This window comes from Chrysochloris asiatica, unplaced genomic scaffold, assembly GCF_000296735.1.
Source record: "Chrysochloris asiatica unplaced genomic scaffold, ChrAsi1.0 scaffold00127, whole genome shotgun sequence".
Lineage (NCBI taxonomy): Eukaryota > Metazoa > Chordata > Mammalia > Afrosoricida > Chrysochloridae > Chrysochloris > Chrysochloris asiatica.
Genome location: NW_006408645.1, coordinates 5338909 through 5352223, shown reverse-complemented (window position 1 = coordinate 5352223; position 13315 = coordinate 5338909). Strand labels below are relative to the sequence as shown.

Genomic DNA, 13315 nt, shown 5'->3' with positions numbered 1-13315 from the left:
TCAACAGAAAATTTCAAAGGGCAGTTCAAGAAGACAAAGCCAAGTATTATAATGAAATAATCAAAGACCTGTAGTTGGAAACCAAAAAGGGAAGAACACATTCAGTATTTCTGAAACTGAAGAATAAATTCAAGCCTCAACTTGTAATATTGAAGGACTCAGTGGTGAAAATATAGAATGATGCAGAAAACATCAAAAGATGAAAGGTATACAAAGAGGCACTATATCAAAAGAAATGGTCTATGTTCAAACATCTGATCAAGTACTGATGGTACTTAAGGAAGAAGTTTAAATCCAATATACATATACACACATATACACTTATTTGTCATACTGTGGTAGCTTGTGTGTTTCTGTGATGCTGGAAACTATGTCACTGGTATTTTAAATATCCGCAAGGTCACCAGTGGTGGACAGGTTTCAGCTGAGTTTCCAGACTAAAACAGATAGGAAGAAGGAGAGACACTGAAGGTATTCACAAAAAATAAGCCTCCAGGAATTGATGGAATATAAATTGAAATATTTGGAATATATTGAAATAATTGGACTATAAATTGAAATATTTCAACAAACTAAAGAAGCACTGCAGTTGCTCATTCATCTATACCAAGAAATTTGGAAGACAGCTACATGGTCAACTGATTGGAAGAGGTCCATATCCGTACCCATTACAAAGAGAAGTGACCCAATAGAATGTGGGAATCGCTGAACAATATCATTCATATCATATGCAAGTAAACTTTTGTTGAAGATAATTATAAAACAACTGCAACAGTACGACAGGAAACTGCCAGAAACCCAAGCTGGATTCAAAAGAGGCCTAGGAATTATGGATATAATCGCTGAAGTCAGATGGATCTTGGCTGAGAGAGAACATCAAAAAGATGTTTACCTGTGCCTCATTGACTTCACAAACTCTGACTGTGTGGATCATGACATTGTGATGAATGGGTATTCCAGAACACTTGACTGTGCTCACGAGGAACCCATACATAGACTAAGAGGCAGTTGTTCCAATGGAACAAGGGGATACTGAATGGTTTAAAATCAGGAAAGGTGTATGACAGAATTGTACTCTTTCACCATACTTATTCAATCTTTATGCTGAGCAAATAATTTGAAATGCTGGATTATTTGAAGAAGAGCTTGGCATCAGGATTGAAGGAAGACACATTACATCCTGCAATGTGCAGATGATACAACCTTACTTGCTGGAAGCAAAGAGGACTTAAAATACTTGCTGATAAAGATCAAAAACCACAGCCTTCAATGTGGTTGCACCTCAATGTAAAGAAAATAAAACTACTCACAGCTAAACCAGTAAATAACATCATGATAAATGGAGAAAATACTCCAAGTCTGGCACTGTAAGGTCAGCACTGGACTGCGAAAAACAAGGTCAGCAGTTCAAATCCACCAGATGCTCCTCGGAAACCCTACAAAGGGTTGCTGTGAGTCACAATCTACTCAACGGCACTGAGCAACAGCAAGTGGTGAAATGATTGCAGTTTTCCAAGATTTCATTTTGTTTGGATCCACTATCAACACTCATGGAACTTGCAGTGAAGAAATCAAACGACATATTGCATTAGGAAACTCTGCTGCACAAGACCTCTTTACATTATTCAAGAGTAACAGTATCAGTTTGTGTATTAAGTTGTGCCTGACTCAAGTCATGGTATTTTTAATAGCCTCATATGCATGTGAAAGTTGGACAGTGGATAAGGAAGACTGTAGAAGAATTGTTGCATTTGAGTTATGGTGTTGGAGAAGAATACTGAAACAGAATACTGGACTATCAGAAAGACAAACAAATCTGTGTTGAAAGAAGTACAGCCAGAATGCTCCTTAAAAACCAGGATGACAAAACTTCATCTCTCAGACTTCAGACATATTATCAGGACAACCAGTCCCTGGAGAAGGACAATGCTTGATAAATGGATGGTCAACGAAAGAGGGAAACCCAAAAGGATATGGATTGGCACATTAGCAGCAGAAATGGGCTCAATTATAACAACAATTGTGAGGATGGATGGTGCAGGGCCCAGCAGGAGTTACTTGTGTTGTACCTATGTCAGAGCCAGCTCATTGGCGTTGAACAACAACAGAATAAGCACTGGACTGCTTACCGCAAGGCTGGTGGTTCAAACCCACCAGCCACTTCTCAGAAACCCTATAGATGATCACTGTGAGTCAGAAACGACTCATAGTTGTTTTATAGTCTATACGTTGGCACCAGGACACACAAATTTACCTCACAGGATTCTTGTGAAGTTAGAATGAGATGATGCATGGAGCATGCCTGACACACAGTTAATATAGGTAGCTTTGAAGAGTGATAGCTTTTATTATCACTTATAAGATTTAATCCACCAGTAAATAATTGTGGCATGTTATAAATTAAATAAGTCTGACATCTAACTCTATGTCATCTGCTATGGCATGAATGAATTGATTGTCAGATTAATATACTTGGTTCCCTTTAATAAACTAGATACTAAAACTTAAGCTAACTGGTAAAAAGTCAGTGTTAAGTAGTAGGAGTTTTTTGATTGCCATGACATGTCCCTCTTTTTATAGAGAGAATATTTCTATTTCTGGAGGCAAACTTGTATCATTTTCATGAACAACGCTATCAAAAAGAGGAATACTTTTATTCAGAGAAAACTACAGTATTCTGAGGAAGAATTCCAAATAATTGTTTTTAAATGGTTAGTAATGTAATCAAAATCTGCTAAGAAAGAAAGGATAAACCTCAGGTTGAAAGAAAATCTTTAATAATAATTACATGTTTTAAACACTTAAGATCCTACCCCCTGAAATTATATTACAATAACGTCCTCATTTTCTGTTTTATCTCTCTCGTCTCTATTTCTTCCTTCTTGATTCTCTCTTTCTTCTTTCCTTTTCTTTTTCAGGGACCTCTTTCCAAAGATACATTACAGATGAACACCTATGTTGCCTTGTACAAATTCGTACCACAGGAAAATGAAGATTTGGAAATGAGGTAAATATATTTTTTTCAGAGAAAAATAAAACCTGAAGTCATTGTTTTCTATGTCTAAAAAAAAATTCTATTTCTGACACCTCCTAATACTTTAGAGTAGTGATTCTCAAGCTTTAACCTATATCCAAATGACCTGGTTGTTGTTGTTAAGTGCCAACGAGTTGGTCCCAACTCATAGTGACCCTGTGTAGGATTTCCAAGGAACAACTTTTGGGTCTTAACTGCCATCTTTGTGGTTAACGATCCAGTATTTATCCTACAGCACCACACCTGGACCCTATAAGTGACTAGGAGGTGGTGGTACAAACACAGATTGCTGGGTCTTATCCTTACTGACTTTCTCATTCAGTAGAACTTAAGAATTTCCATTTCTAGCAAGTAGTGCTGATGCTGATGGTCCTAGGACCATACTTTGAGAAGTACTGCTTTACTACCCTACCAACTGAACTGCTAATGAGAGTTTACAAGAAGTTAACCTTTGGACAAGCAGACCAGCCTGGAACAGCTAGAGGAACAGAAGATACTTCTTCAAGGAAAGACTAGGAGGCAAAATACAAAACAAAAATGGTTGTCTGATTGGCTACTACAAGAATAAGCAAGGTTTTTTCCAGGGAGTCATCAAGGCAAGCAATCAAGTTCCTTCAGGACAAATCTCCTCCACCCCTCACCCAAGACTGAAACTCAAAGGGAACACATGAGCAGACACGTAAGTTTGCTGGTGACCATGTTGGTCAGCTGGTGAGTGGAGGAGGGGAAAGGCAGCAGCAATAAAGATATAGACTGAGTTCAGCTACGTTCCATAGACTCCTGTTGACCTGGAAATGAGAGGGAGAAGAGAAGGGTCTGGTTGTTCTGAAGTATGGTGAGAACTGGGGACTCCTGAGTCCATGGGAAAGGACATAGCCATGGAGGGCTAGAGCTGAGAGTGAAACGTTCTGCTGATATGAAGTGAGGGGAGAAGAACACCCAAACTTGTAGACAGTACCCATTTGACGTAGCTTCAATGACTTGATGAACAGAACTGGACTTGTTGTTGTTGTTAAGTGTCATCAAGTCTATTCCAAACCATAAAGACCCTGTATAGGGTTTCCAAGGAGCAGCTGGTGAGCTTGAACCACCGACCTTGCAATTCAAACAACTTTGCAGTCTAATGCATAAGCCCACAGCGCCACACCAGGACTCCAGAACTGGACTAGAGGAAGATAAAAAACAAAATTTGATAAAAGAAACAAGTGTAAATTACTACAATTTGGTGAACTTGACCTATACTTAAGGATGTAGTAGCTCAACTGAGAGGGAAGGAATCTTCACATCAAGTATCAATCCTATCCCCTCTGTATACAGGGTTGATTGTTGTTGTTGTTGAGTGCTGTCGAGTCGATTCCGACCCATAGTGACCCTATATAGGGTTTCCAAGGAGCAGTTGGTGAGCTTGAACCACCAACCTTGCAGTTCAAACGGCTTTGCAGTCTGTTGCATTAACCCACAGTACCATATCAGGACTCCACAGAGTTGATAGAGACGGGTAACTTAGACATTGGCTACCTAAAATGGGAGGGGCTATAAAAGCACAAAGTGATATGCTTATGAGTTTTCAAGAGGGAGTTTAGTTTCAGAGTGTGCAGGGTAAGGTAGAATCCCCACTGAATAGTTTTCATCTTGTCTAGACGGGTCTGGTGAAAGGAGATGGGGATAAGATTCTTATGATTCAATATTGAGTAATTGTTATCATGACTAATTGCAATTGTCAGAACTATAAAGGTAGAAAAAAAAAGTGAGGCATAGTTAATCTTACAGTCTGGGAACAGAGGACCCTAGGACCATCAAGGGAGAAGAGCATGAGCAGAATGTGGGACCTTACCTAGAGAAGCAGTGACACCAGAGATGGAGGCAGAGATGAGGACATGGAGAGAGGGAGCAGCTGAGAACTCTGGACTCATAGAAAGAGAAAGGCTGTGTGCTGGCAGCAAGGTGGCAGGTTTGCAGAATGTGCCTTTCGGTTGTTTAAATCACTCTATTTCCTGAGTGTTCTTGGGTACATCCTCCTCTCCCCCAGTAAAACAAAACAAACAAACAAAAAAAAAACAGAGGGACTAGAAACAAATACTGTTGAATGATGATACATGAAGGAGGTTGTAATCATTGCAATGAAATGATGTGTGTAAAACATGTGTGTTCTTCCATGCAAACTATCACTCAAGTCACAATAAAAACTTAAAATACAATAAAAAGAAGTTAACCTTTGCCAAATGTACTTGGCATCCAGTGACTTCTGCTATGAAATTAAATTAAGACTGACTGAAGGATCAAACTCAACTCTCAGCGTCACCTAAGAGCCATCCCAGTTCCTGGTAATCAAAACACTGGAGATGATGTGAATTTTGTGACACTGATAAAATCTGACCCTTTCTCATGAGCCCAGCTTGAGATTCCTTGTGTTTCTTGGGTGGTTAAACTGGAATCAATCAGTACTGGGTTTAGAACCTATTTGTTAGGTGACCGTAAGCAAATTATAAACATCTCGTTACTCTGATTGTCTTAATTGTTGTTGTTAAGTGCCGTGGAGTCGGTTCCGATTCATAGCGACCCTGCACAGGGTTTCCGAGGCTGTAAATCTTTACGGGAGCAGAACGCCTCATCTTTCTCCCGCGGAACCGCTGGTAGTTTCGAACTGCTGACCTTGCGGTTCACAGACCGATTCGTAACCACTACGCAGAATAATAATGACCCATTCCCCTTAAGGATGTGTTAGGGCTGTATCACTAAAGCACCTATCCCTGTCTTAGTTACCTAGGGTGGCTGTAACGAAATACATCGCAAATGGGTTGTCTGAGGAAACAAGAATTTACTTACTCATAGTTGCGGAGTCTAAAAATCCGAGTTGCAGGCATGAGTCTAGGGGGACATCCTTTTTGTCTGTTTTAGCTTCTAGTTGTTGTTATGTGCCGTGGAGTCGGTTCTGACTCATAGTGGCCCTGTACAGGGTTTCTCAGGCTGTAAATCTTTACCGGAGCAGAACGCCTCATCTTTCTCCCGCGGAACGGCTGGTAGTTTCGAACTGCTGACCTTGTGGTTTACAGCCTGATTCATAGCCACTATGCTACCAGAGCTTCTAGTAACTGCTATCAATCTGTGGCATTCCTGGGTTTATAGATGCACTTACCCTGTGTGTCTGTCTTCGTGGGGAGTGTTTCTCTGTGTATGGCTCTGTGTTTAGTCTGCTCTTTTTAAAACTAGAACTTTTTAGGTTTAGGATCTACCTACATTAGCATAACAAAAGAAATCCCTATATGCAATGAAGATCTCATCCATAATAATAGGGGCCAGAATTTAATACATATTTTTTGGGGGGAGGAGGGTGGGGACACATTTCAGTTTTCAATCCACAGCAGTACCTAATTGAAAACACTCAGCCAATGGTTGTTGGCACATTATCACACAGAACTCACAGACCATAACACAGTTATGGGGTTTATTAGGGAAGTAACAGGTTACAGTTTAGGATCAGGAGTGCTCAGGATAGAGTTCTTAAGGCAGGACAACCTTTTCTCGAGGGTATCCGCAGGCATACTGAAACCCTGCCTGCCTTAGCCTCTGCCCTGCTTGGGCAAGTATTACAAAGTTATTTTAGCTCTGCTGATAATGTTGTTGTTAGGTGCCACCGAGTCAACTCTGACTCATAGAGATACTATGCACAACAGAACGAACACTGCTCAGTCCTACACCATCCCATCGTCACAATTATTATGTGTGAATCCCTTGTTACTACCACTGTGTTAATCCTGGGAGTCTTCCTCTTTTTCGCTGACCTTCTACTTTACCAAGCATGATGGTCTTTTTCAGGGACTGGTCCCTCTGAGAACATGTTCCAAGTATGAGAGATGATGTCTCACCCTACTGGCTTCTAAGGAGCATTCTGGCTGTACTACTTCACAGATAGATTGATGTGTTCTTCTGGCTGTCCAGGGTCCTTGCACTAGTGTTCTCCAGCTGTCAGGTGTAGTCTTTATGATTCGCAATGAATTATCTCTTTTGTTCCATTTATGATCCTAAAACATAAATCATCTCAGGAGAAAACTGTGATATATTTTCCAGTCATAAATAAGAATAGAAGAAGCTGCTTTTACAGGCTGGTTCCTTCTCCTTTTGAAAAGAATGGAGAGATATTTTGCATTGAAAACAAATTAAATGCCAGCGCATTGGAGAAATAACCTCCATCTTAGGATGCATCCCCCTTATCTGAATGACACACAGTGACAAACACAATTAAACGCTTGACTGTATGGGATAGCATCTGTCCTCCTCTAACTTCACAAGGGAGGAGAATCAAAATCAACACAATCTAAGGTTGTCAGACATGCCTCCACCCTCCACACTTTTTACCAGCTCTGATACCAATCCTCCTTCCCACAAGCCTCTCTACTGCTTTGCTGGATTCGATCATTCATTGCAGTGGTCACACAGAACTCACAGACCATATACACAGTTATGGGGTTTCTTAGGGAAGTATCAGGTTATAATTTAGGATCAGATGCTCAGGATAGAGTTCTTAAGTCAGGACAACCTTTTCTCAGCAGTATCCACAGGCATGCCCAGGCCCTGAATGCCTTAGCCTCTGCCCTGCTTGAGCAAGTATTACAAAGTTATTTTAGCTCTGCTGATAAATTTCCAGAGATACTCAATACACCAGTAAGCCTCAGCCCAAAGGCATTCATCTCTAGCTCAGTGGGTTAACAAACATAGCTGTCCACTCTACCCCCCAATCAAGTGCCCAGAAACATCCCACTCTACCAGCAAGCTGCTTCTCTGTCACTGCTGCTCATCGTCTCTTCCTTTCTCCAGTATCACAGCTTTCTGTCTCCTGGATCCAGGAGTTCAAAACAGGGATCTTAGATCCACTGGCTCCTATTTCTTGAGAGACCCTCCTTTCCCATCTCTGGGGTAGTTCATTATAAGGCCAGTGGGGTAGCAAAACTAACTGGTCCCTATGCTGGAGTTCCGTACACCTTGTGGAGCTTAAGATAAGCCCTGGACTAGTAACCACGGGTCAGCAGTTCAAACCCAATAGCTGCTCTCAAAAACTCTATACAGGGTCACTATGAGTTGGAACCAGTTCAACAGCACACAGTAACAACATCTTATTTACATGCTGCTATCTAAACCCATTGGTGGGCTACAAGCATGCCACATTTGCAGAATCCTCCCCAGTCTTTGGGAAGCACAGTGGCTCTGTAGGATAAGCACCGGATTGCAAACACAAGATCAGCAGTTGAAACCTGCTAGCCACTCTACAGGAGAAAGATTACGCTTTCTGCTCCCACCAAGATATGTAACCTCAGAAACCCTATGCTGAGCCTCTGTGAATTGGAAGCCACTCAACAGTACTTAAAAACAACCTCGTCATTTGATGTTACTGTTGTTGTTAAGTTCCGTCCAGTCGATTCTGACCCATAGCAACCCTGTCTACGGTTTCCTAGGAGTAGCTGGTGAGCTTGAACTGCCGACCTTGAATTTCCAATGGTTTTGCAGTCTGGTGCATTAATCCACAGTGCCACACCAGGACTCCTGATAGTGGTTACAAAAACTATGGCCAAAAGAGTCACATCAAGTAATTCATCACACAACAGCTACTAACATAAAGGTTGGTGGTTCAAACCCACCCAACAGCTCCATGAGAGAACGACCTGGAAATCTACTCCCAAGACAATTACAGCTTAGAAAACCCAAGGAGGTAGTTCTGTTAACTGTCAGTTGAAATCCACTTGATGGCACCTAACAATAAAAACCACTTGTCTGAATGCTACATAGACTAAATTATCAGTCAGCAGTCCCTTCTTTCAGATTGCTACAAGAAGGCCTCATCTCTCCACCTAGGAATTGTTGGGGGGTTTCTGCATATTAAGGCATATGCCATTTCTATACCTGGAATGTGCTCTCCCATTTAGTGAAATCAGACCTTTTTCTTACATTTCCCAAAGCACCTAGAAAGGAGAGAGTCACTGAGAAGCTTGGATTAGACCCTGATTCCTGGATCCATCTGCTATCAGGGTGGGTCAACCAAAGCAGCTCAGCTGCCCCTCCTGGTGGGTACCCAAACCAAAAGGATTGAGAGACCTCATGGGAGATTTGTTCATCTTGCAGGGTCTAGCAACACCCCCAGGCTCACACCCAAGGTCAGCTTTATTTCAGGATTAGTTTCAGGTTTGCTTCCAAGTGACTGGGCATAGTCAGAGCCGAGTTTATAAGCTGAATGTTAGCTCCTTAGTTTTCTTCATCACTGAGTAGAAATTGTACACTGAACTCACCGGCTGTAGTTGTCTGCACTCCCTGAACAGTTCTGGGAGGAAAAGTTGGCATCTTTCAAGTGACACCCTAGTCTGTCAGAGAGATGACAAGCTCGTGAGTTAGAGGCCTGACTAGGGATCATCGCAGAGATGTGCCTTGCCTTCAGTAGATGGTCCACTAACTGCTGATGAAGGCAAGTACGTATAGCTACTTGGCTAAAAGTACAGAATTATAATCTGCTTCCTCTTGTAGAAGAAGTCCCTGGGTAGTGCAAATGGTTAAATCGCTCAACTACTAACTGAAAAGTTAGTAATTTGAACTCACCCAGAGGTGCCTTGGAAGAAAGACCTGGAGATCTACGTCTGAAAGTTCACAGCTTTGAAAATCCCATGTTCTGCTCTGCAACCCATAAGGTTTTCACAAGTCAGAATTGACTCAATGACAGCTGATTTGGTTTAGTTTCCTTTTGTATAGGTCCCACAGTTTTATATTAAAAAGTGTTCTTTAATCATTAGATGAAAAAAATAATTAATAATCAGAGGCATATAGAATGTTAGTGGGGTACTGAGTAATGATGTCTCGCTGCCTTATAGTGATAGTAACTTTTTGTGCTTATTTCAGATGGTTGCAGGCCATTAAAAGTCAAGATGTCTGGTCGCTAATCAAACGTTTACAGTCTGTTCTGAGGCAAACAGGGCAATTCGTTCCCAGGAGTGAAATGTCTGTGTTACATACACTGCAAGATTGGAGTGATAAATCATATATATTTTTTTTCCCCCCAAGATATTGTAGGCTCCAATTTAAAAGCAGGGCGCTTGATTTAGAATGTGTAAGGCAAGACTTTGGAGATTTGCTATAACTCCTTGAATGAACTGGTGTTCTGTAGATTCTTTTTCTCCTGAAATCACAAGGTCGAAAAAATTTCTCTTAAAAAAATTCTGTTCTTATTCACCCACATTATGATCTAGGGGAACACATGAATAGAGTCCTCAGGTAGAAGGCAAAGTTGATGAGAGGACAGTGAACGAGAGGAGTGTGACCTTGAGGACAAGTCAACATAGACCACAGCAACAGAAAGCATTATTTTCATGAGTGCTTGTTACATATGTGGTCAGTAATAAAGTTTGAGTCATTGGTGGCTCAGTGGTAGAATCTCTTTCTATGTAGGAGACTCAAGGTTCATTCCCAATGTACCTCATGCATAACCACCACCCATCTGTCAGTGGAGGCTATGCGTTGCTATGATATTGAAAAGGCTTCTGTAGAGCCTCCAGACTAAGACAGATTAGGGAGAAAGGGTTGGCCATGTACTGAAAATCAACCAATGAAAATTCTTGGTTTGATAGCCATACCATTCATTGTACAAGGGGTTGCCATGAGTCAGGAGCTGAGTCAGTGACAGCTAACAGTAGCAGTAATAGAGAATGTTTTGAACCTACATACAGAAGTCCAGACTTCTCCATGCAATCCCTACCTGCCTACCCACAGGTGGTGCACAGTAGCTTTACCCTCCCACCTAGACACCTACTCCTTAGGGAATATGATGTCGCCATCAGCCACCAGGAAGGTTTCGTTTACTTTGTGCCCAAAGTTAAATTGATGTTTGATTCCTGTTATGTGCCATCTAGTTGGTTCCAACTCATGGCGACCATGTATAGGGTTTTCAAGGAGCAGCTGGTGAGACTGAACTGCCAACCTTACAGTTCAAACCGACCTTATGGTTGAGTGCGTATCCTACAGTGCCACATCAGGACTCCATCTGGTATGTTTTGTTGTTATTGTTACATGCCATCAGTCAGTTTTAACCCCTAGTGATATAGAGTTTCCAAACAGCAACTGGTGAGTGTGAACCACTGACCTTATGGTTCAAAGAGACTTTGCAGTCCAGCGCATTAACCCACAGCACCACACCGGGACTCCATCCCACATATAATAGGTGCTTAATAAATACTAGTTCCAATCAATTGGATTTCATACTCCAGAAGTAGATGCTTCCTTTTCAGGATTCATAAATGAAAAGGAAACAGAGACAGAAGAAAAGGAAGGAGGGAAGGAGAGAGAGAATGAATATGATATAGCATATATTCATTGACTCTTTTAAGAATACGAAGTATTTGAAGAGCTGTGAAAAGACCTAATGATGTGGCCATTGAAGCTGGAAGATCTGCATTTATGGCCTAACCAAGCCCCTACTTCCTGTGTGAGGCGCATGATGCCTGGAAAACTTGGGCAAGCCTTTGCTACCTCACTTCTAAATGATGATCATTTTGCCTCCATTAGGTCTGGTCACAACACACATATTTTTGCATAAAACTCTCCAGTGTCCTGCCATTACTTTGAGGTAAAGACCAGAATTATTTTAAGGATCCTCAAGACCCAGCCTGGTCTCATCCCTGGTGATTTTTCTGCTTTGTCTTGTGCCACTGTGCCCCTCACGCTCTCTGCTACTTCCACCCCGGCCTTCTTTCCTTCTCCAAAAGGTACACACTACCACGAGCCAAGAGATTTTGCACAAATGCATCCTGCTATCTGCTTCCTCCATCCTTCCACCCACTCTTAACCCCATGAAACACAGACATACTCTCCTTATTGTTGTTGTTGTTAAGTTAGGAACTGACTCGATGGCCCCTAACAACAACAACAACAATCCTTACTGAAGCAGACTGCCAAGTCTGTCTCCCATTGAGTCACTTGGTAGGTTCAACACCAACCATTACGTTATCATCAGTTGAATGCTTAGCCATTGTACTCCCAGGGTTTCTCATTCAGATACTCATTTGTTGTTGTTGGTAGGTGCCATCGAGTCAGTTCCTACTCACAGTGACCCTTTGTAGAGTTTGTGAGGAGTGACTGGTGAGTTTGAACCCCTAACCTTGCAGTTCAAATGCGGTCAAGTGCATATCCTACAGCACCACACACCAGGCCTCCCACAAACTCATTTAACATTGAGTTAAAGCAACTTGGATGAAGCCCTGCTTAGCCTTTACAGAAGTACTCACAATGATGAGGCCTCTGGGATGAGAAGTGCATTTTGCAACCCCTTTATCCTTAGGGCAGTGGCTGCATCATCTTCTCTTGATCCTATCATTACATACAGCCTATATAAAGGCAGAATCTTCCCACAGTCAGCATGTGTGCTCCAGTTTTCGTGCAAAAGAAGCTTTCCTCATAAATCTGCCATTATTGACCCAAACCTCCCAAGCTGATGTAGATCATGACAAGTCTGTCTTGGGCAGAGGGCAGAGGGCAGAGGGCAGAAGAGAACAAAGTAGCAGGGCAAAAAACAGAAGTGTTGAGAGGCAGATAGATAAGCCCAGGTCTTATTTCACGTACCAGCTACATCAGCTTGAGCCAACTGTTCCATTTCTGAGTCTCAGTTTTCTCCTTGTGTAAAGAAAATGTGAGATTCCTACATCTTTTCTCAGTGTTTTCTTTCCTAGTCTTCTGAACAATCTTATCAGCCTTACCCTGGGGATATGCAAAGAACACAGTTAAGGCTCTCTCTGGTCTTTGAGCACATTCAATGAAACTTTATCTACTTTCAGTGACTTTATCTATAATCAGTGATGTGGAGGCCTTGAAACTTCATTCTTTAGCCTCTGAGTAGGTTATGCAGTTGCTTGCTTGACAATCTAAGGAGTGTAATATTATCACTGGTACCCAAACTATAAGGCCATCTTGCTTGGAATCTCCAGACCACTGCTGTTGATTTGAGGTTTAATAATGTTTAAAAACACTTCCACCTGTATGCTGAGCAAATAATATGAGAAGCTGGATTCTATGAAGAAAAGAGTGGCATCAGGTTTGGAGGAAGACTCATTAACAACCTGCGATATGCAGATGATACAACCTTGCTTGCTGAAAGTGAAGAGGACTTGAAACAATTAATGATGAAGATCGAGGAACACAGACTTCAGTATGGATCATATCTCAATGTCAAGAAAACAAAAATCCTCACCACTGGACCAATAAACAACATTCTTATCAATGGAGAAGAGATTGAAGTTGTCAAGGACTTCATTC

The 13315-nt window shown here is 41.6% G+C and overlaps 1 protein-coding gene across 1 annotated transcript in view; it reads left to right on the top strand.

Moving 5' to 3' along the window:
- STAC (SH3 and cysteine rich domain) overlaps window positions 1–13315 on the top strand; it is a 271988-nt gene that overhangs the window by 206053 nt on the left and 52620 nt on the right. The window contains exon 8 of the mRNA XM_006869168.1: window positions 2919–3007. Within this exon, the coding sequence (XP_006869230.1) occupies window positions 2919–3007 (89 nt within the window). The remainder of the gene's footprint in view (window positions 1–2918; window positions 3008–13315) is intronic.